Below are 24,310 nucleotides of genomic sequence, written 5' to 3'. Positions count from 1 at the left end.
GCGATTAGCATGCAGAAAGCGAGCGAGCAGCTCCTCCTCCGACCAAGATGCTCCTTGAACCGTCCGATTTGGGGAAGCGGGGGAGGGGAAAGCAAGCAGCTCTGGAAAGCAGGCCGTTTCTAAGTTACGCTTTGGCACAACCCACACCATTCTGCTTCTCTGGATCGGAAGCCTGATCGCTCGCAATAGGTGGGGAGGGCGGGGGTGACAGAAACCGCGATTGTCCGGTGAAACGAGAGAGAACGAGAGAGAGGGGGGGGGGGGAGAGAGCTCTTCGCTGCAGCCGTAGGGGGCGCGGAAGGGGCTGCTTTGGACCGAAGCCTGGCTGTCCCCGGCTGTCTTCCGCGGCGCTGTCCGTGGTGCTGAAAAGGACCAGCCTCTTGGCGAGCCCAGCCGCCCCCAACAGCAGCAGCAGCGGTGCCTTGGCCAAGGCGCGCCGAGCTCGCGCGCGCGTCCAGGCCTACGCGGGGAGGGGGCGTACGGAGAGGGGGGGGTATAAGGAGGCTCTCTCTCCGGCGGCGCACGCGCACGCCGCCTCTTCCCTTCGCTCGCTTTGCCTGGCTGTGCGCGAGTGTGCGGTGTGTGCGCGCGTGTGAGTGTGTGAGTGCGTGTGTGTGAGGGCGAGAGAGGCAGAGCTGGGCGAATGCGTGTGCTCGCCGGCGAAGGAGCTGGATGTACCGAGGCGACGGCAGCGCAAGAGCAGCGTTGAAAACGGCATCCCAGGCGCCTCTTTCCTTCCCCGGGCTGGCCTCGGGAGCACTGCAGCAGCGGGCCAAGGCTGCTTCTCTACCCACCCCTTCCTCCTCTTCCTCTTCCTCCTCCTCCTCTTCTTCTCCCGCTGAGGGCTCATTTCCAGCTCGGGTCGTTCATCTGCTCGCCCAAGATGCAGAGGATCTAATTTGCTGAGCGACAAACGGGCAAGGGAGGAGAAGGCAGCGGCGGCTGCAGCAAAGGAATATTCTGTGGCTTTGTGGATGCTCTACTTTTCATGGCAATGCAAAAGATCCGGCAGATTGCTCTCTTCCTGGCTCCTTTGGTTTGGGGACTCATCTGGGGGGTCTACTCCAACGGCATACAAATAGGTGAGTGGCCCCGTCAGAGAGGATCCCATATATATATATATATATATATATAGTTAGATGAGATTCTGGCACACGGTCACCACTCAGGTCCGATTGCCGTATTCATGGCATGCACCCTTAAATCCAGCCTTTTCTTGCTGGAGTGGATGCTTGCCAAAAAAAGAAAAAGTGCCTTCATTTTAGATCAACTCCTGTGCCCCCCCCCCCCATTCTTAAATCCAAAGGTTACCCATCTTCTCGAATCCCATCCCACTAGAAGCAACTCCTTTCCCCAAGCCAGTTCATGGCTTAAAACTAAACACTTCACTGGTGACATTTGGGAAGGTGCAATCCACATCCCACTGAAATCAGGATGGGGAAGCCAAAACCGCCTACCTTTCATTGCTCTGAATGGATCTGGATTGCACCCTTCATGTGAGGAAGGCAGCACACCATGTGCTTTCCAGATATTGCCCCCCTTCCCCTGCCAGCTCAGTTTGGGTATCCGGACCCTGAAGGGGAGAGAGATGGCTGAGATTTTAGGATATAGATCATCCCTAAGGTCAGTGAAACTGGCAATCTGAGGCAAGTCCCATGGCAAATAAACGAAGGTCTCTTTCTCTTTGTGAGTCTGGCAGCGCTACTGCCGAGCCTGCAGCACTGATGTCCTCTCTGTGTGTCTCTCTTGTTCTGTCTTTATGTGTGTTTGTCATCCTACAGGGGGGCTCTTCCCCAGGGGAGCTGATCAGGAATACAGTGCATTTCGGGTAGGGATGGTTCAATTTTCCACTTCAGAGTTCCGACTGTCGCCCCACATCGACAATCTGGAGGTGGCCAACAGCTTCGCTGTCACCAACGCTTGTGAGTCATGAATGTTCAGTTCATTCAAATCCTCCCCTCCCCTCCCCTCCCCAGAAACCCTTTGCTCCTGTGTTGGTGGAGTTAGGGCAGCAGGTGCTCTTGTGCATTAAGCAAGTGTGTGTGTGAGAGAGTGGGGTGGGAATCATGACTTTGGCATTCAGCTGCTCCAGAGAGCCTGGGAGGGCTCGTGGGGCAGGGCGTGAGGCGATTAAACTATGGAGAATGCACCCATCCATCCAGCTAAATTTCCCTCTGGAACATGGTGCCCCATTGCCTGCTCAGGGTAGTCCTGCTCTACTCCTGTCCTGCCACTTGACCCCCTTCGGACCAGATCGTACCATCTGCTTTGCATTTTGGCTAGAGACTTCCAAGGATCTCTCTCTTGTGCTTTCAATGTATTACATAAGGTTGGCTGCAGTCATGACTGATTGTGGTGTAGGCAGGACCCCACCCTGCTCCATAATGGAAGCCCCCATGGGCCCTGCCTATGTGGGGTGTGCTCTTATTTACCTCTGCATGCATTGTGACTGAATGTCAACCCTTTCTGCATGGGTATTTGCTTTGTGAAGGCGGGTCTTTCTTCCCTGAAGAAATGCTTTAGAGATGCAGGGAGAGAATGTGGGGACAAGAGCTGGCAGGACAGCGGCATTTGGGGCTTTCTTCCTGCCTTTTCCTGCAGGTTCAGGGGCACCAGCTGTTTAATCCTGTCCACTGCTAGACATAGTGTATATTTTCACCTTCCCATAGCAGAGTATACTGGGAAGATGAATATTCAGCACACCATCTTTCCATAATAGGGGGGAAGACATTTGTCACCAGGTTCCTCTGCCTACTCTTCTAAAAGCAGTGTCCAGAAGCAGCCTGTTGTCTCACTGGGCAGAGTTGCTACACATATGCAGGAGGAGAAGGAGTGGGCAAATTGGGAGGGGTGGCAAGATAGCATCCTTGTGCGTGGTTGCACATGGCACGGGACCATATATCCCAAGCCTGTTCACTGCCTTGTAAAGGCTGCCTCAGTAATTCAGAAGTCCACATTCTGGCATATGCCTTATGCTTAAAAAAAGAGATAGATTCTTGAGGGATGTTTCAACCCCCAAGGCCTCTCTTGGTGTAGGAAAGGGTGCATAGCAAGAGGATGATTGGGGAAGCAGCAAAAAAGCTGCAAGTGGATTTTTGATTCTGAACAGCAATAGCTGCAAGAGCTACCGATCAGCCATTTTCCTTTTTGCAATTCTCCATATTAGAATTACTCTGCCCCATCCCTTTCTCAATAAATCACAGCACTCTCAGGAACATTTCCTTGATTTGGGGGGAGGAAAGCAACTGAAAAGTGAGCACAGAATGAGTCCTGTATTTGGGGGTAGAAATGGCTCTTGCCTGTGTGATAAGCCTGCCACAGGGAACATTGCTTTTCTGGAACAGCAGTCTCCTATGACATAGATTCAGATGAATTTTTAGTATATACAGTATGCACATGTGACCATCCTTCCGTCTCTCACTTGGCATCATCTGGATATTTCTCTTTTGTAAGGCTCAGAGGGTTTTCTAGAAGGCTTCAGTAATAGGCACAATGTAGCTATTGCAAGGGTCAAGTAGCAAAAATAATACCACGATAAAATCAAATCTGAAAATGCTCTATTTTTCATGAAGTTCATCAGCTGGAATGTACATCTCCTTAGGGGATATATTTGATGGAACAAAGAACAGTTGTCCCTGGCACTACCAAAACGACAGCTATGAAATTATTTCATTTTTTGTTTAAATCATCCAGGTAATGGGAGGGTTCCTTGATTAGATTTTTGTTCGGTTCAGTAGAGTCTCCTATGATGCTGCCCCTTTGCTATACTGGTGGTAAAAACAGTAACTGAATGGGGCTTAGTTAACATTAAGGTCTGAATCGTTGCTCCCATGCAATGCAATGTATCTGCAATAGAAATGTAATTCTGTCAGTTTGCGCTCGTATTGAATTAAGAACAAACAGATACCTCACAACGCACAACTGTAAGAATAAAGGTACAATATCTTAAAAATTGAAAGCTGAGCAGGGGAGGAGGAGACTGAATGAAGTGATAGCCTGAGCAGAAAAATCGCTGCCAGCTAAGATGATTAGAATTGCAATTTGTCATACTGTCTTTAAAGGAATGTGTTCCATTCTGTCCCCAGTTGATACAGGCATTTTCTAAGAGGGTGATGCCAAGGGTTTTAAAGCCAAGAACTTGAAGAAGGGGGAGAACAAGAACAGGGATGTGCCCACATGGCCCCAAAGCACACCCCACACATTCAAAAGATTAGGGAGTTGATTGCCAAATGCAGCTTCCTGCAATGAAAATGAACATTCCTAAAGGAGAGCTGTGTTATAGCAGGGGCAACCATTGCTCCTGTGGCATCGTAGAAACGAACTATTCTGTTGTGGCATAAGCTTTTGCAAGCAACATCCCTTTTCACCCTATTCATTAACTTTCACCTGATGAAGCAGGCTGCTGCCTTGGAAAGCATATGAAAGAGTTAAATGGGTAGTTTTTAAGGGCTCTTGGTTGATCGTGTAGAAAGAGACTTCAAGAGGACAGCTGCACAGATGGAACAGGGAACAGGTTTGGCAACTGACATTTTGCTTCATTTTGCCTGAACAACAACGGTTACATGGAAGGCTGTTTAAAATGTCTAATTGATCTGGGGAGAATCCTATTGATTCTGCTAACTGCTGTTAACTGTAGCATCCAAGGCTGGTTTCAGAACCTGTGTTCTGAAGCATAACGCTTGAGTATGTGGACATGATTCAAAGGAGAGAAGACTTTGGAATGCATGTAGAGTGCATTTTCCTCACTCCCATACTTCTCTTGTTAAGGATGAGGCCTTTCAAGGCAGACGAAGGGATTTCTAGGAAGGAATTACCACTCCTGTCTTTTTTCCTAGAAATAGAGTGCTGCTATTGAGATCTGAATAATCCATTAGTAGATACGTAGCCGTGTTGGTCTGCCATAGTCAAAATAAAAAAATTCCTTCCAGTAGCACCTTAAAGACCAACTAAGTTAGTTCTTGGTATGAGCTTTCGTGTGCATGCACACTTCTTCAGATACACTTCTTCAGAAGTGTGCATGCACACGAAAGCTCATACCAAGAACTAACTTAGTTGGTCTTTAAGGTGCTACTGGAAGGAATTTTTTTATTTTGAATAATCCATGTCACTCAGATAATAAGGGGACATTGGTCTGCAATATTAGGAAACAGAAAACTAGTGCAAACCACTTTTTTAAAAAAGAAATATTTACGAAAACAGAGAAAGGATATGTTATGGGGAGGAAGCACAGCTGTCACTTCATGTGATGGTGCGTGTTTTTAAAAGGGGTGGGGACCAGTGATTCTCCAGAAGTTGTTGGTCTCCAGCACCCATCAGGTCCACCCAGCATCAACAATGATCATGGGTAGAATCATAGAACTGTAGTGTTGGAAGTACCATGAGGGTTATCTAGTCCAACCTCCTGCAATGCAGGAATCTTTTGCCCAACGTGGGGCTCGAACTCATGACCTTGAGATTAAGAGTCTCATGCTCTACCGACTGAGCTATCCCAGCTGCCAGCAACAACACCTGGAAGCCCCACCTTTGTTTTAAAATCTGAATTTGGTGGACAGTTTAGAGAAAAGGCACTTGTAAATATAGTCAAGCGTGTTTTATAAAATGAACCATTGGCCTAATTCAGTAATCTGTTATTTATTTATTTTTTTGCAGCACCATCAATGTACATGATGCTTTAGCCAGGTCCCTTCCCCAATAGGCTCCCAATCTGAAGTTTGACAACGAGGAAAAGAGAGGGCAAAGAGGAAAGGGAGGTGGGGAAATGTTAGACTGATAATTAAATCAGTGTGGTCAATGGAGTTACAAATACTTAAGACTTCATTGCAGTTGCCACTGGATGTTCAGTTTAGGAAAGAACCTCAAACGAAAGATGGTTTCGAGGAAGGAAGTAAAAAGGTTTGGCAGCCATTTAGGTATTCTGGGATACGAGACAGCAAGGGAATAAGTGGCCGACAGTGGTAATGTTTGAGGTCATAGGCAGAGATATATTGGGAAAGATGGATGGGGAGACAGTTTGGGAAAAGGTTATGGAGCCCTTTAAAGGTTAGGCATTTGTGATGGCATTGGGAAGGGATTGGAAGTCAGTGTCGGAATCTGAGATGTGGTGCAGCAGTCATGATGCAAATACAGAGCCTTCAAGACATTCCTTCTTTACTTCAATGGAGGAACCACCCTCACACACAAAAGGAAGGAGGTACACTGACTTGCAGTGCAGTACACTATATTTTTCAAGAAACTGAATTTCAAAAAATCCCTCAGCACTGTTAATTAGATTGTGAGATCATTTATTAATGGGAAAGCTTTCCCTGTTATATTTCATCTTGGCATTCTTGGTTTAGATTCTGCATTTTCAGAATACTGTTTTTGTATTTATATGTTCACCAACCTAATGCTGCTTGGCCTGCAATCTACAAACTAATTACACTAGCCTGGGTCGGTTCTAGAGCAGCAGGTTCCTGATTTGCTCCTTGGCCTACAAGTGGTTTCCTCACCTGCTCCTGGAACATTTCGGTGGCAATTGACTGATAACTAATCTGGATATTCTAAATCACATATAATATTAATAATATAATATAATATAATATAATATAATATAATATAATATAATATAATATAATATAATATAATATAATATAATATAATAATATAATATAATATATGCCAGTGCTATGTTATATTTAGAGTAGGAAAACTTGGGTTGAAATTTATTACATTTTAATATTAATAACCTGATGTTAATATCATATTTCTAGTGGTGATACCTAACTGAAGACCTGTTCACCATTTATGGAACTTTTATTTCCTGTCATGTTAACCCTCAGATACTAGCTATCCCTGACACAAACACACATGTTATAAATTTTGTTGGAAGGAGTAATCAAGTATTTGTCCATGAGTTAGTGATTTCCTTCAGTCTTTCTAAAAGCCAGTTGGCTAACTTGGGATTTGGAGCAAGTCCCGTTGAATTCAACTAGAATTCAAGTAGAATTAAATAGTTAAAGAGATGCTATCAGTAAAAAAATGCTGGTGTATGCTTCCCAGAAACAGGTGAGATCATTGGCTCAGATATCTGTCTCAATATCTTAACCAAAGCTTTTACAGTAGCACCCTAGGGCTAGGAGGGTCCTCCAGGTAAGAACGACTAAGAGACACTTTAGGACTAGTGTTACTTTTTGACTGGAATAAAAGCAGATCAGAGGACAGAATTCTAACCATGTTCTGCCGTAGATCAGGTGCAGGGAGCCCTGCAAATGTTGCTGAATTAAAATTCCCATCAGCCCCTGGAGGTGTGGCCAATGGCAAGGGATGATGGGAGTTGCAGTTCAGCAATATCTGGAGCGTCAAATGTTCCCCATGTCTATAGTAGATAATTAAGTGCGCTTACTTAAAATGGTTTCAGATTATGTCTTGGTTAGTACTATCATTAACAAACAAACAAATATGTAAGTAGGAACCAGTCTAAAATTATAGTCAAAGCTTTTCTAAAACTGATTCCCTCCTAAAAAGGCATTCTCTTAGGTCTAGTTCACAAATGTATGCCTCTTGATGACTCTAGATTTATGCACCCTTCTAATCATATGAACTGATGTTACTGAAAAGCAAGGCATCTGCGATGACACCTGGTGACATGTATACATGCAAGTCATTACTTGATGGCACAGTCCTCATAAACATGTACAAGGAAACCACCCTTGAGTCTCCGGTGAAAAGGATTCTAAGATAGCTTCAAATGAATAGGTTGTGCTAATGATATTTCTTCAAAGCCAGACTTCGGTTAAGACTGCAGTTCTAAGCATGCTTACTAGGAAGCAGGTTCCACTGAACTAAGTGGGACTTACTTTTCAATAAGCACATTTAGGGTTGGACTACAAGACTTGTAATAGGATCTTGGGCCTTTTCCTGGTCATTTTCTCATCCTTTGAAATCTTTTCCTCATGTCTGAGGACAGAGCTTTATTAGCAGGTGGTTGCCTCAGCTAACTTTTATAAAAGAGCCTACAGGAAATTGTATGTGTGTGAATATATAAAAATAGCTAAAAATACTTAAAATGCTTCTGAATTTTGGTTGAAACCTGATATTTATTAAAAGTTTTTAAGATATAACAAGAAAAATAAAAAATAAACATACAAAATAAAAAACAGTTAAAAACACACATTAATTTTCAATAACATATCTTCCATACACTTATTTCCTCGGACCTCCTCATACCTCCCTTCTTTGTATTCCAGTTCGATTTGTTAGTTCAGCAAATCCTGACCATTAAACTTTTACCCATTTGTAAAAATATTTCATATCTCTTAAAGCATTACAGCTGGAAACCACTTAGTTTCTATCCAACATCCTTCTAACATTCATTAATTTTACAATGTTTCTGTAAATAGTCTTTGAATTTCTTCCAGTCTTCTTTCACCGACTCTTCTCCCTGGTCAAAATGCTTCTGAATTTTGGTTATGATTAAGAACAAAGTTTAAAAAGGAGAAGTCAAAGATCTCATGAAAAGATAGACTCTGAGGAAAGTAGATTTGGCACCATGAAGATATTATGGGACTTGGGCAGCTGGAAAGCCTTAGAGAGGCTGCTTAGAGTTAGTACGTGACAATGTTTGGTAACCGACATGCAGTGATACTTAGGCATTTCACTGTATGTGACACCTACAAACTGGCTTGAGTTCATATTTAATGTTTATGTCTTCCCAGTTATCTCCCTGTCCTATGCCTACATCCATGCTTACAAGTGCCATTACTAAAACTTGCCCCCCAAAGATAATAATAATATAATAGTAATTTATTATTTACACCCTGCCCATCTGGCTGGGTTTCCCCAGCCACTCTGGGCGGCTTCCAACGAAATATTAGAAATACAATAAAACATCAGACACTAAAAACCTCCCTAAACAGGGTTGCCTTCAGATGTCTTCTAAAAGTCAGAAAGTTGTTTATTTCCTTGACATCTGATGGGAGGGTGTTCCACAGGGCGGGCGTCACTACCAAGAAGGCCTTCTGCCTGGTTCCCTGTAATCTCACTTTTAACGGTGAGGGAACAGTCAGAAGGGCCTCAGTGCTGGACCTCAGGGCTGAACGATGGGGGTGGAGACGCATCTTCAGGTATACTGGGTTGAGGCAGTTTAGGGTTTTAAAGGTCAGCACCAACACTTTGAATTTTGCTCGGAAATGTACTACCTAAAATAATCTAAGATGAAAGCCGTAATGTTATTATCATATTTAGGGATAGAAATAATGTACTTGGCAAAGGCTTCATATTAAGACAGTGCTACCTTCTTACAAGGCACCTGTGTACTTTAGACACATCAGTTCTATACATACTGTCCTGACAACAATTCCCATTGAGCTCCGATGGACTTTGGACTTGCTTCCATCTGAAGAGCCCATTCACAAGACTGCAGGCAAATGAGGCGTCCAGCAGATGGCAGAGTGCTCCTAGTGATAGGAAGGTAGCTCTAATTTAGTCACCGGGTCTTTTCTCTATCAGCAAGTGAGAGCTAGGACGTGACAGTACAAACCTGTAGGCAAAAATGTTTGCTTACTGTACATTGTATGCGTGGAATACACACGCTCAGGCATGTGTCGAGAGATTATGTATTTGCAATGTGCTTTAAAGTGGGATTAAGGAAGCAGCCTAAAACGACATGAAAAATATAAGAACAATAATGAGAATCAACGTATGTAGGGGTCAGTAAATAATAAGCCACAGGCCTTGTGCTCTCCATGTTCTCTTTGCCCTGATACCTGCCCTTTATGAACATTTTGCATCTGTTCACAAAGCAGTGGGGGGGAAATCACGCAGAAGAGCTAAGTTTTGCAGTGGGGAGAACTGGTTCATGAAATGTGCACATACCATTTCTGGTTAGCTCAGCTGCCTAACTGTGTTTGGTAGTTAACATGCAAAAGCATAGGAGCAAACTCCTAGGGGCCATGGGGGCTTCGGCCCCCACAAAAAAAATATTTGAGGGAGCCAGGCTGTCACAAAGTTGATGGCCATTCCCATTCAAGTGGTCTGTGTGCACTGCGTCATATGATTGATTATGCAGGGCGGGGCTTACCTGGGCCCCCATAATATTTTATTCAAGTTGGCCCCCCTGATGCAAAGTGATTGAGGTATTTACTGTATGCAGCATTGACTATATTGAGTTGGTCTTTTATGATTGCCTAAACAATTAGGTAAAGGGACCCCTGACTGTTAAGTCCAGTCACAGATGACTCTGGGGTTGCGGCGCTCATCTCGCTTTACTGGCCGAGGAAGCCGGCATTTGTCCTCAGACAGCTTCCAGGTCATGTGGCCAGCATGACTAAGCTGCTTCTGGCGAACCAGAGCAACGCACGGTAACACTGTTTACCTTCCCGCCAGAGCGGTACCTATTTATCTACTTGCACTTTGACGTGCTTTCAAACTGCTAGGTTGGCAGGAGCAGGGACTGAGCAACGGGAGCTGACTCCATCGTGGGGATTCGAACCACCGACCTTCTGACCGGCAAGCCCTAGGCTTTGTGGTTTAACCCACAGTGCCACCCACGTCCCTGCCTAAAAAATTAAGAGTTGCCCAAAACATTAAACCACACTTTAATAGATATATATGTGAGCAGAAACTTTTCATTATTAAAAAGTCAGGGTTTAGTTTACCACTGATGAAATGGGCACGGATTGATGGGAGAATTTGCACACTGATGCATGGCATAAGCCAGTAGCTACACAGTTTTCTTGAACGGGATTGTTCACTTCAATAAAATGAGGCTTTTCATCCTTGCTTCTCAAATGTGAGCACGCAAACCACCTCCCGTGCATTCCACATTGGGCCAAAAGATTCCTGCATCGCAGGGGATTGGACTAGATGATCCCTGTGGTCCCTTTCAACTCTACAACTCTACAACGCTACATTTCTATGATTCCTTGTGTGGCATAGACCTGTAGTGGTTCACGACTACGTTTGGCCTCACTACTAAGCTTGCAACCTCAGGCTATCACTTTTGTAACTCTTTCACAGCTGTTCCCCTCACAGCTGTCTCACTCTGCTCCTCTCCCTCCACAGTTTTCCTTTTCTCCCACTTTCAATTAGTATTCGGCTCCGTGTCTTTGCTGGGACAGAGGTTACTCTCCCTCTCTGCTCCTTATCTCTCATTTGCTGCTGTGAGCTTGCCAGCCACTCTTTCCTCCCTGTCTTCCTCTCTGCGCATTTTTGCTGCTGCTATCACTCTCTCCCACGCCCACCTGCCATCTTGCAGTGTGTCACTTCTTGCCCCCTGCAATCATATAAATGAGAAAGAAAATATGTCTCCCCCTCTTTAGATTTTTTTTCTCTCTAGGCAAAGTAATGCAGATTTGATTGATGAATTAATCGACTTAATCATGACTAACAAACTATGGCTGCATTCGCATGGCAGGTTATTTTATTTCCCCCGATGTTTCCCTGACTGTTATAATTTCCACATTATAATTTCAGCTTTCACGGGACATAAAAGCCATTTGTGGAACTGTATGGGAATACAGCAGAAGTTTAGCATGCATTTCTTTGTTATTTGCTTCCAGGAAAAAACCCGCTTGCAAATAATGAGCCTTAAACTTGTATTAAATAGAAATGAGCACAATACTTGCACTGTATTCCACTGTATTTCTGGAAGTGGCTTTTACATTCTGTGAAGGCTTAAATATGATGCAGAAATTAACACGAAAGTGCAATAATTTGCTGTGTGAATGCAGCCCATGGCTGCAATACTAATCCCATTTATAAGGGGGTGAGTCCCATTTTATTCAATGGGGGGTCACTTCTGAGTAGACCTGATAAGGATTGTGCTGTTAACATTTCTTTAGCTGAGTTACAACCCTTATTATAATTAATAATTTCTGAAGCATCGGGTGATAGCACACCCACTGAAATCCATGGACGTAAGTGACTTAAATTTGAAAATCTATTCTATCACAAGTAGGCTATTGTCCACAATTTCTTATATTCTACCAGGAACAGAATGTCCATTGAATGTACATTGCATTTTCCTGATATTCCATAAAATCCCAAATGGCATACCAGTTATTGCATGGGGATAGATATTTTTTCCAGTGTGTGCATGTCATTCCTGTCCCTGTGGAGGATTTCCCTACAGTGTGCAATAACAGTGTTACAAAACTAAATGGTAATTTTTCCTATGGTAGTTTCAGTGTGGAAGTGATATATGTGAGATCCTACAAGTCAGAATGTGTTAGTGTGAGAAAAGGTTGAGCATTACAATTTTAAATCAAAGCTTACAGCTCTGAAGGGATCTTTGCACTGTCACATTCTGACTAAGGGAACACTGATTCATTCATTCCAGAGCCATTGGGTACATTCCAGCAGGAATCCCATTCACATTTATGGGAGATGCTCAGAAGCACCTATGTTATCATGAGAGGTGGGCAGGAGAGTTCACCATGGATTGCATCCTTTATATTCATTCAAAGTCTGTGAGTTGAATCCAGGTTGGGTTAGTAATCCTTTAAGTTCCAATTGGAAGCAATGCGCTTAAAGTGAGTTGTGACCAACTTCTCCTGCTGATTTCAGTGAGATTAAAGCTGCAAACCAATACACACTTCATCTTTTTAAACTCAGAAGAGTTAGAAGTATAGGACTGCACTGTTAAGCACAGCTAAATTCGGTGCTAATCCTGTGCACAGTTTCCTGGGAGTAGGCTCCATTGAACACAGCTGGACAGAGAAAACATATATAGGCTTAAGAGTACAGGTCTGGCTCCAACCCAATAGCTGGGTAAGGTCAAGGAGAAAGGAAATAATTTTTATTCTAGAATACAAGGCAACAGACTGTATTGTTAAGGTTCAGTAGTAGCAGTTTACATATTTTCAGACAAAATATGAATGGCTTCTTTGAAAAATGGCTCAAAAGTAAATGTTTATTGGCAGCAGTAAATACTGAATGTTTCTTTACTTTTTCAATAAAAATATATATGAAGCCATGGAGGGGAATTATTGACTGATGTATGCAGACTGATTTATTTAGAAAAGGGATTTATTTAAAACCCTTGAATCCCACATTTCCAAAGCTCAAGGCTGCTTACCTAAAGCACATTACAGCATCATTTATTTAAGCAATCTCTGTTTCCTTTTGTGCTGCTTTTCCAGCTGGGCAGCTGGGGGTAAAAATCAGTGGAACCAAATGGGTATTTATTTATTTTTCACTCCACTCTCCAGCCCAAAAGGCTCCCAAAGTGGCCTACGATGATAAATAAAAAGACAGTTATGCAAGTACCGGTAGTTCTGCATAACAGCATTGGCAATATGCCAATGGAAGCATTTCTTCTACTGTAAATAGCAGGTGTGGAGTGCCCCAATTCATATCAGGACCATGGAAGGGTTAAGGGATTAAAGTTCTCCTCCCCAGCTATGATCCCAATCCAGCCTGCCATTCCACACTGGCTATTTATTTTTTATTTAATAAGCATTAAACATGTGAGCAACATCAGGTCTAGCCTAGCCCTTATTCAGCTACCCCTTTAGCTACTAAAATTCACTGGGCATTGCCCCCAGATTGTGAGCCTTCAGATTTTTTCTCTATGCAACATATTGCCTTTCTCCATCCTATTGCCACCTTTTAGCCTTCAAAACCCTTTCCCTATGCAACCTGTTGGTTTGTCAAGCTCACATGTGATGGTGAGTATTTGAGTAATGGAGGATGGGGATGCTGCAGTGATCTGGCCACATACTGAAGATGAGATCCTGGTTTTGAATAGCAATTTGCTTGCTGTGATTAACTCCCCGAGGGTTTGAGTACTGGATAAAGAGGGTCTTCATGCAAGACTGAAAGCCGGTCATGATTGAGACAAGAGACCTTATACTGGCAAGAACAGTATTATCATCACTGGTCATGAGCCAATAGCTTTGATGCACATGAGGAGTGCCAGGGGTGCTTTATTATTGTTGTCTGTGATCAGGGCAGTATCTGGCACCAAATCATGACCCGCATGGGCAAACACCATTTGCTTCCAATGCTCAAATGTACTTGGTGAATAGCTAGACACTGTGCATTTTTAGCCTCTTTTTTCCAGCTGTCTCTAATACCTCTTTGACATTTTGTGTGGTATTAAAAGACAGTTAATTAGATACAAGTGACTTACCTTCCAGGAAGAAAAGTTGTGGGTGTTTCCCAACCCCTATTTAAAGGCACCATCAATTGCACACCTTTGATTTAGTTTAAAACTGGGACCATGGAAACATATTTAATTACTGGGTAAATTCTGCTGTTACATTAACCTTGCAAGTCAGATGTAGTAATTAAAAAACAAATTCTGCGCTGCATGAAATAATGCTGATTGCTTATATTACTTATAAAGATGTGTTGGTTTAAATCCATTAAAGATTTGCCATACCCATCACATACCAAATTGGAGACACCCCCACCATGCCCTGTCTACCCAGGCCGCTTCAGCCTGCTGTGCCTCCCCTAGTCCTCTGCCTAACCTTCGCTGGCTTATTGCTGCTGTCACCATGAAGCCAAGATCTCCTCTGCCAGGCCCACCATGGCTTCTGCCATACTTCCATAAGCCGGTGCCATGCTTCCGGAAGTGCATTTCCAGAAGTGCAGCCCAGCTTCCTGAAGTACATCAGGGCCCACAGTGGGCCTCAGCGTGCCTCAGTGGAGGCCTCACAGTGGCAGTGGGAGCAGCAGCAGATGAAGTAGGACATCCAGGATTGACATCAGAAGCCAGGGTGGCTTTTGTCAATCTGGGATGTCTCACTCAATGCCGGATGATTGGCAGATATGCCAGCAGAGTTGATGGGGGAGGTAGGGACCCGAGTTCTGGATCAGCTTTTCCATTTGCTGTGTCATTTGCTACAGTGGCCAGAACAGCACTATAATGTTGTCTTCAATAAAGCAATGTTTCAACAGTAGCCATTCACATCTATGGACAAAGAGATGCACCTGGGGGTGGAATATCTGGGTGGGGCTACTTCTGCCTCTTACTCTAGTGACTGAAGAAGAGCTCAAGTTTTAGTCTTTCTGGGCTAAATTTATTGATTTAGTGCCATAGAACTAAATAGGATTCATTGTGAACTAAGTCACTCTGAGCTGCATTGTCCTTCCCTTCCTTTCCTGCATCCTATTCTTGGTGTGATCCTGGAGGGTAATAGAATGTTGGGTTCCAAGTTTATTTGGTGCTTTTTTAAGATTAAAGTTGAGATTTAAAATGTTCAGGGATAAATTCTGCATTTTCAGGAAATTGAAGTCAGTGATTTGATTTATTCCAACTTGGCTGAGGGAGCCGGCGTTTGTCCACAGACAGCTTCCGGGTCATGTGGCCAGCATGACTAAGCTGCTTCTGGTGAACCAGAGCAGCACACGGAAACGCCGTTTACCTTACCAGAGCAGTAACTATTTATCTACTAGCACTTTGACGTGCTTTTGAACTGCTAGGTTGGCAGGAGCAGGGACCAAACAACAGGAGCTCACCCCACCACAGGGATTCGAACCGCCAACCTTCTGATCCACAAGCCCTAGGCTCTGTGATTTGATTTATTCCAACTTTATTTCATGTACCTTCATTTAAATCACAGTAATCAACTTTGTGGGTGTGTCTTGCCTATATAACCCAATTGTGTGGTCCCAGGATGCACCCTGATGAACAGATGACGAGGTTCATATGCAACAGAACCCAGAACTGCACTAGCTGGCTGTGTGTTGCGCAGGAGAGCTGCCGACCCCTTCATATTTTTCTTGGAATTCCACTTGGTCATGAGATGGAAATCTGTAAGAAGCATTTAGAATGGACATTCATTAGAGTGACATGCCTGGGGTCCTCTGAAATGGATCTGGAATTTTAGAATTTTAGAGCTAGCTGGAAGAAAATTTTGAGGTTACCTCAACCCGCTCAATGCAGGTATCTACAGTAGAACCTTCTCCCGAACCTGGTAACTGGCACAGAATCCATAGAACTCCCTGCTTTCGCAGCAGTTCACCTGCTATTAAGACATATTTCGGTATAGACTTTGCTGTCCTCATTGCTTAGCACCTGCCTCTAAGGGTCTGTTCATATTTTGCCCCATCATAACTGCTGATATACTGTGATGCCTTATTCCTTAAAGGTCCCACGGTTGCTGCATCTTTAAATTTCATGGAAGTGATATGGTGATGTCCAGTTTTTATTACATTACAACCTTTCATACCTGATCCAATTTCAATTACATAATGCTACATTTGGTTTAATAGGACATTGCGTTTCCCCTACTATTGTAAGTCAAGGATGCTTGGTCAGCAATGCTAGCCCACATTTCTATTTATAGATGTTTCATACTGTACCCAGGTGCTTACTGAATGATTTTTTAAATGGTAGGGGGGAAGAATCCTACCCCCAAATAAATTAATTACTCAAGTTTATGACATGTGAAAATATTTTACTGCAACATTGTAAAACCCGATTATGTCAGTATGGTGTTATTTTCTACTGATGCTCTGCAGTTTGCTGAATGGTCTTTTAAAGGTCTACATCCATTTCAGATGAAAATTTTCTCTTATAGCTTTGAACTGCCTTTCCCCTCTATTGATTGTCTCAATTAAACATTGCATTTGAAGAAACTTTGTTATTCCATTAGGAAACTGGAATAAATCAGTTATTTATTCCAATGTAAGTTTCATTTATTTACGTGAAATCAGTCCTAGTGATCTTACATGTAGCCGTGTCTCATTCTTATAATCATGGCTCTAGTGAAAAATGACCTGCGGGACCATTAGATGATATTGACAAGTTGGTACATTTGCAGAGGAGAACAACCAAGATAATCAAGGGTCTAGAAACCAAGCCTTATGAGGAATGGTTGAAGGAGTTGGGTATGTTTAGCCTGGAAAAGAGGAGGCTGAGAGGAGATATGATAGCCATCCTCAAATATCTAAAGGGCTATCACATGGAAGATGAAGGAAGCTTGTTTTCTCCTGCTCCAGAGGGTAGGACCTGAACCAATGGTTTCAAGTTGAAAGAAAGATGATTCCAACTAAATATCAGGAATAATTTTCTGATGGTAAGAGCTATTCAGCAGTGGAATGGACTCCCTTGGGAGGTTGTATATTCTTCTTCCTTGGAAGTTTTTAAGCAGAGGTTTGACGGCCATTTGTCATGGATGCTTTAGCTGAGATTCCTGAATTGCAGAGAGTTGTGCTAGATGACCGTTGGTGTCCAAGTCTTCAATTCTATGATTCTATGAAATGCTGTTGATTCCACACTATTAGTGCATTTTCTGTAACGCTTAAACTATTTGCAATTCTGATATCTTAGTTGAAAATGTGCTTCTTAACATTTCTTGATTTGGATTAGTACGGCTGTGGTTTATTTAAATCATGCAGTATTCAGAAAGGCTGGTGTCAGGAAGCTTTTGCACAGCTCGGCTAGTATTTTTAAAGGAAATAACAGACTGAAATTTCCAATCTATGTGATAAGAGAGATGGGGAGGAATATAAAGTCAGGGGTTTTATCCCCTCTTCAAAATTAGCTCCTAAATACTCCTAATTTAAGTGTTTCCAGGGTTATTCTTATCTTTGCTTTGCAGATTTCTATCCCTTAACTTTTCCTCCCCACAAGCCTTTGCCAGACGCAGAGATGTCCATCTCCATGAGAGATGCTTGAAAGAAATTATCTTTGACTATGCTAATTCTCTTACAGCAATCTGTGGTTCCAAGTTATTTTATTGCCACTCAATTAGCATTTGCATTTATTTCTCCTGAACTCTACAGAAACGGCTCATATGAGAGCAGGTTTCTTTCAGAACAATGGTTAGTGTAATCAAGAAAATGGCTTCTTTGCTGTCAAGCAAGATCTGATGCCCGAGAGCTTAGAGATTTGTATAGATTGATTTCTATCAGACAATTCATTGCCAGTAGAGTTACTGCAGATTTAACTAGCTCATGAGTGGTATGAGTAATATCCTTCAAACAGTACTTCAATTTGCTGTGGTTGTATCAAATCACTTCCTGAAGTGTACAGTGCTTGTAGCCCTTCTGATAGCTTTGTTCTTTCAAAACCACGAGCCCTGGGCTTCCCCCTGTTCTGAAAACTGAAGTTTCCATTTAGATTGCATCCAAGACACCCATGTCACTGTACAATAGTATTTGATTGCTAAGAATACATTCAATGTTTTTGTCCCTATCAACAGAATATTGGGTAGGCTGTCTTAAACTATGTGGACATTTCATTCATTTATCTGTTTCGGGTGTGGAGAACCCCTGGGCAGGGGATCCGCTTGGCCAGGGGATCCAAGTTGGCCTCTGATGCCATTTTCCACAAGCCATATCCATACCCATTAGGTGATGCCAAAGGAGCAGGATTTAACACCCCATCTTATCAGCTGGTGTGCTGCAGAGGGTTAAATCTTTCTCAGTTTGGCAGAATCTAGAAACTTGTGAAACGAGCTTCTAGGGGGATTTGTTTTACACTTGTTTTTGTTAAGCAGCCTGAGTGCACATATAGTGTTGTTTCAAAGCTGAAAGCTATTTGAAAAACAATTTGCATTTTGGCACGAGGACCAGCTGTTTTTTGCCTCAGCTGGGTAAATGTGATACTTTGCATTTGGCCCCATTAGACAACATCAGCATAGATATCCAGCAACTATCCTAAGGAGAATTCCTTGCATGCCAGCCAAGAAGGGCACTAGGATCTGTCTAACTGAACTGGGAAAGAGTCTAGATCAATATGAACGTTCTTTCACTGTGTGTTGTGAAAGAGGAACTGATGTTATACATCGCAAAGGAAGGTCCAACAAAAACCTGGGATTATTATTATTTTATTACAGTGTATGGGAGAGAAAACATTAACCCTGAGATCCTTTAAAATGCACAGCTGGGCAATATACTGTACTTTGATTAGGGCCATGCGTCACCTTCATGTGTGCCTCCCTGGAGAGAACATTCCATAAGTGGTGCACAATCACTGAAATGGCCTGTTCTCATGCTGCCAGACATCCCATGGAAGTGGCACATGAAGAAGGCCCTCAAATGATTATTGCTGGTTAAAATTATTTCACTTTAATTTTGTCCATTTTTCCTAATCAGCAATGAGAATTTAAGGAGAAATCCAAGGTATCTCCATGAATGTTCATTCTCCATGCATTGATAACAGGAGATTAAATTTCAGCAATAGCATAGGTGCTGGCTCTTTAGAGCCAAAGCACTTTTGACCCTTGATTATTTTTTCTAGGGGCCTGGGCCCCCTCAATGTTCAGAAGATATTCTGCTATGCCTACTGGCTACTTGCAATGTCAGGATGTCGTGCAACGTCAGTACGTCGTATCGGACCCCCTCAATCATCCTGAGAAGCTGGTCCTCTAAGCGCTAGCATTCCTTATTGCCACTCTGTATCCTGGCTTATATCCAGATTGTTTTCAAGATGAGGTACTGAATTTGGCATCATGCTTGCCTCCAGAAGATGCTACGGCTGTAACCATATGCTTGGGAGTAAGTTCCATTGGACTCATGCATAGACATGGACAGAATTATGACACAATAGTGGAATAAAATATAACAGATGATCTGGGAAATGCAGTCCTCGTGTATAATTTTGCTCAATTCCCCCATAATGTCTAATGAAACTCCATGAGTGCTGTGACGTTATGCTGCGAACACCCCAATCTACATCACTGGTTGTCATTGACAATGATGAAGAAACTCATGAGTGTAATGACATCATGTCACATGTTTCAGTAGACATTATAGAGAAGGGGCAGCAAACTAGATATGTGCATACATTGGGCAGCAGTCCTGTGACATAAGAAATGGCAGGTTTAACCCTGGAAAATATATATCAAAGCTTAAAATATCTTTATCCCCCTCCCTTCAAAGTTTGTGTGGAATTTGACTTTGGAACACAAGATCGACACAAGAATCTCATTGATGAATGGGACACCATGTCCCTGTCAAACAAAGCAGTACTATGTTGAATGTTTTCTTAGAGATCCCAACCAGAAGAAAATAAAACCCTGCATTTAGATATTGTACATCCATCAAGTTAAAATGCATGAGGCCCAGAGTTGCCAGATTTACTTAGAGATGGGTTCCTTTCAGAAACCTGGCCCCCAAATATTAGTGGCATGTGAACCCAGCTTGCCCTCAGTTTTCACTCATTTTTGTGATTGTTGTGATTCTTTAAAATAAAACCTTGTGTGCTTGCAAAAAAGAAAAGAATGGATGAAGTGACTGGCCTCAGTTTTTGCCTATCCAGATAAAAATCCAGACCCTGCTCTCAGGAGTAGCGCCTGTAGTAGGGTAGAGCCATGGAGCCACTCTCCTAAGAGCTGCATTGCTGTAGCTTCCTTAGATGGTGTGGATTGAGTCAGCAACAAGATTGGACTGTGAGGTCACATTGGCAGGAGTGCCCAATTGGCTCTGCTATTGTGCCTGTGCATCCCCAGCCACACACCTTACAGGTAAGTAGCCACACCACTGTCAAGAGAGTGGCTCTGTGGCACTGTCCTACCATGATGACTGCCCTTGCCCACATCACCACTCCCTTTTTCTTTTCTTTTTTGTAAATAACCTGCCATTTTGATGGGGTGACAGCCTCTGCCTCCCTCTTCCAAGCACTTAAAACTTTGCTCAAGCAGAACCCCGGGAGTAAGCAGCATTTGAAAACTGAGATCTCGAGGGCTGCCAACTCCATAGTATGAGCTCAGGGATGTCAGAGAACTGCATTTACCAGAACTTCTTGTGGTTTTGAGCGTCGTGAGGGAGGCAGGCATTCAGTGACCTTTTTGCTCTCTGGTAAGTTTACAGGAAGGAAAGGAGGCAGCACTAGCTAGTAGGCTGACAGAGGTGAGGGTGGAGAGCGTGAACCCTTAATATGAGGTAAATTGAGTCCACGCACAAAAGGCCAGGGTGCAACTTGACTGAAGCTATTTAAACTGGACCTCGCCCTTCAAGCTCCCCTGACTTCATTCCCACCACTCCTACCATCTGCCTGTCATTCAGTAGGAACTGACAAAATATTGTTTGATGCTTCAAAATGCACAGCGTGCCTTTTGATAAGCAAAAGAACTATGGAGGATTCATTGTGGCATGTAGCTGGGCAAAATAAAATTGCTGAGAGTTTATATAAGTTTATCCCTTTGGCCGTTCTGCTGATTACACATTGCCCTTCAGCAGTCTCTTGCTATTACTCTCTGCGGAGTATAATTGCAATTCCCTTTTGCCCTTGACCGAGTGACCAAGGCATTGCCCTCCTGTGCCTTCTGTGCCTTATGAAATGCGTAAGGTGGTTTCCTCTTTCTCCAGGGCAGGCAACAGCAGCTGTAATTGTGCTAGCAGGTAGCATATATGAAAGAGGATGAAGATTAATAAAGAACAGCTGGCTTGGCCCACACAAAATGATAATAAAGCATGTTGGGCATGATCCAGCTAATGCTAAGCACTTTTGAGTTCAGTTCTGAGTACAGGGGGGGAGGAGAGATATTCATGGATGATTTCATCTCTTCCACTGAAATCCATGTAATTTAAAAGTGCTTATCCATGGCTGGCACAGGCTCATTATGAGTAGGGTGTCAATGTAGGGGAAGAATAATTGGTGTTTTTAGAAGGCACCTGCATTTATTTATTTATAAATATACATAAATTTGAATAGGACTGTCAAAATTTATTTAAAAGGATCATATGGCAAATGTATAAAAAGTGAGATAAACTGAACTGATGTTAAGCAAAAACTGCCAACAGAATAACAATAAGAAGTTGACTGATTTTAGGGTGCATTTCTATACTGACATATATAAAACTTCACTGAAAATGGGATTGAGTTCTGAGTAGACATGTTAACTGTAACACCTTTTAACTGTTTCATTTTTTCATGTCAAGGCTATTCTTTTATTTCTATTTCTATTTCTATTATTTATGTATTTATCTAATTTAATTTCTATACTGCCCTTCATCTGAGGATCCCAGGGTGGTTTACAATATAAACTATGCTCTAGTGCAAGTTTACTCAGAAATAAGTTGTATTTAGCTTGATGAGACTTACTCCCAAGTAAACATGCTGAGGATTGCAATCCATTGTGCATGGTAAAAATTAACTTCTGAATAAATAGGCATTGTGCTCTTAATTGATTACTCTCCTAAGCAAGCTGATTAAAGCTTACAATCTGAATTTTTACAGTAAATACAGGAGGCCAAAAGCTAGTTACCTAGCAATACAAAACAGGTGACATTATCTCTTTACACTGGCTAAGTGTTCTTCTCAGGCAGTAGATGGAAGCCATTTATTGTTAGCAAATGAAATAAAAGGCTGTAGCCCTTGAGGTGTTTGTGTGTTGGCCCCCAGCGAGTGACAGACCTGCTGGAAAAAGAATGTCTGTATTGGGAAAAGAACAAATCTCCCACATGCTGTCATTCACTTGGCTAATTTAAATTCCCAGAGGAGCCAGACATCCTAGTTACTGACAACTTTGAGGAAAGATGACACCTTTTTAAAATAATAATAATAATAATAATTGTATGATTCACCTTTGAAAGAGGTTTCCTTTTAACTTGGTTGTAATTATAGCCTAATAGGAAATAATACATGTCGAGCTTCCCACTTCAAAGGAAGTTATTTAAGGGATCTGTATCAAAGCGAAGCTGCTTCTTCAAGATGTATTCATCTGAGGTTGTCGAATTTTAGAATAAGGAGCATTCCTAGGCAAGAAGTAACTGTATGAGCCTCCTCAAGCACAATGAAGGAGAGTTCATAGGTGCAGATTTGCTGCACAATGAAAGCATTATCAAGTTGAGGTATTTAAGCAGGGACTAGATGGCCATCTTATGGTGCGTGCTGGAGATGTGGCCACTAGGGTCCCTGCCAACTTCATAATAATATGAGGTTAAACTAGGGATGGGGAAGAAATTCAATTTTGTTTGTATTCTAATGAGAAACGAATTAATTCACACTTCTCAAACCAATACGAGAACTGAAGGACAGGTATTCTTCAAAATTCACCATCATCCAAATTTTGTGTTGCAATTCTCCAGCCAGCCAAACAATAGGTACAAAAATGCATAATTTTGTGGGAAATGTGCCTAGAAAGGCATAAACAAGTGAAATTGCATACAAACCGTGCATTATATCCAAGAGTACTGTTTGCAAAAAATGTATATATTAGTTGAAAACGATGTACAAAGCTGCATTAAGATGCTGACAAATTTTCATGAGGATTTGTTATAAAAAATTAATAATAATCAGAAATTGATATGGAACTGTGGAGAACTGACATTAACGCTGAAAAAAGGAGAAATGTAGTGAATCAAAATTTGTTCATCCCCAGTTGAATCCAGTGCAATCATTCTGCTATCTGCCTCTTCTCTCCCAGTGCACCTCGGTTCAGATCTGTCCCAGAGGCTTGGGAGAAACCGTAAACCAGATTTTTTTGAGAGTAGGGGGAGGAGAGGGACAGGAATGTCTGTTCTGTATGTGGGCATTGTTCCAGCCACAAAATGATTTCATTGGATGTAACTAAAACTATGCCATTCTCCAGCTACAGCTTGCGCTCCTTAGGGATGCTTGCTGAGTGTGTGGTTAAATCTCGCCCCATTACCTGTTTCCTGTAGTCTGGAGGTAGGAAGTCTCATGCCCAGCAGCTGAATGTGGCTCTTGTGGTCTCGTCACCTGGCCCTTGTACTCTTCCTAAGCCAGGCATAGGCAAACTCGACCCTCCAGATGTTTTGGGACTACAACTCCCATGATCCCTAGCTAACAGGACCAGTGGTCAGGGATGATGGGAATTGTAGTCCCAAAACATCTGGAGGGCCGAGTTTGCCTATGACTGTCCTAAGCCATAACCCCACTCTCCTCTGTGAATGATTTGGAATGTGTCCTTTAATGCCTCTTGCTTGCCGTGTGTGTGTGTGTGTGTGTGTGTGTGTGTGTGTAGAAGCCTTTGTTGTGTGTGGCTGGAATGTAGTGTCCTATACATAAAGAAGATTCACCTTCATAACTCAGTTTTGACTCTAGCACCACCCACCCACTGGCATGTGCCTACCAGGGTGTTGCTCTGAAGGGAATACGGCCTTCTACCTGAAGAAGGCTCATTGCTTCTTCTATGATTCTCTCAAGGTCCTGGGAGGAATAAAACTGGATACAGCAGTGATCAAGATGCCTAGGATAGGATACAAGACCTTGGGTAATTCATGTGGTGCAACACTCAAGGGCATCCTGATCAAATTTGCAGATGACACCAAACTGGGAGGGGTGGCTAACACCCCAGAGGACAGGATCACACTTCAAAACGACCTTGACAGATTAGAGAACTGGGCAAAAACAAACAAGATGAATTTTAACAGGGAGAAATGTAAAGTATTGCACTTGGGCAAAAAAAAT

General features: G+C 42.8%; 1 protein-coding gene across 6 annotated transcripts in view; it reads left to right on the top strand.

The window, feature by feature from the left end:
• The first annotated feature begins 259 nt into the window (after positions 1-259).
• Positions 260-24,310, top strand: part of GRIA2 (glutamate ionotropic receptor AMPA type subunit 2) — an 80,397-nt gene continuing 56,346 nt past the window's right edge. For 3 of the 6 annotated variants that reach the window (XR_014011648.1, XM_081208265.1, XM_081208268.1), the window contains exons 1-2: positions 260-1,082; positions 1,782-1,922. Coding sequence is in view for 5 of the 6 variants with exons in the window: in XM_081208265.1 (XP_081064391.1) it covers positions 989-1,082; positions 1,782-1,922 (235 nt within the window). In the remaining variant the exon portion in view is untranslated. The remainder of the gene's footprint in view (positions 1,083-1,781; positions 1,923-24,310) is intronic. The other 3 variants (XM_081208267.1, XM_081208264.1, XM_081208266.1) reach the window with 3 other exon arrangements.

This window comes from Podarcis bocagei (genome assembly GCF_964188305.1).
Source record: "Podarcis bocagei genome assembly, chromosome: 9".
Taxonomy (NCBI): domain Eukaryota; kingdom Metazoa; phylum Chordata; class Lepidosauria; order Squamata; family Lacertidae; genus Podarcis; species Podarcis bocagei.
The sequence above is the reverse complement of the archived record's forward strand: the minus strand, read 5'-3'. Positions and strand labels throughout refer to the sequence as shown.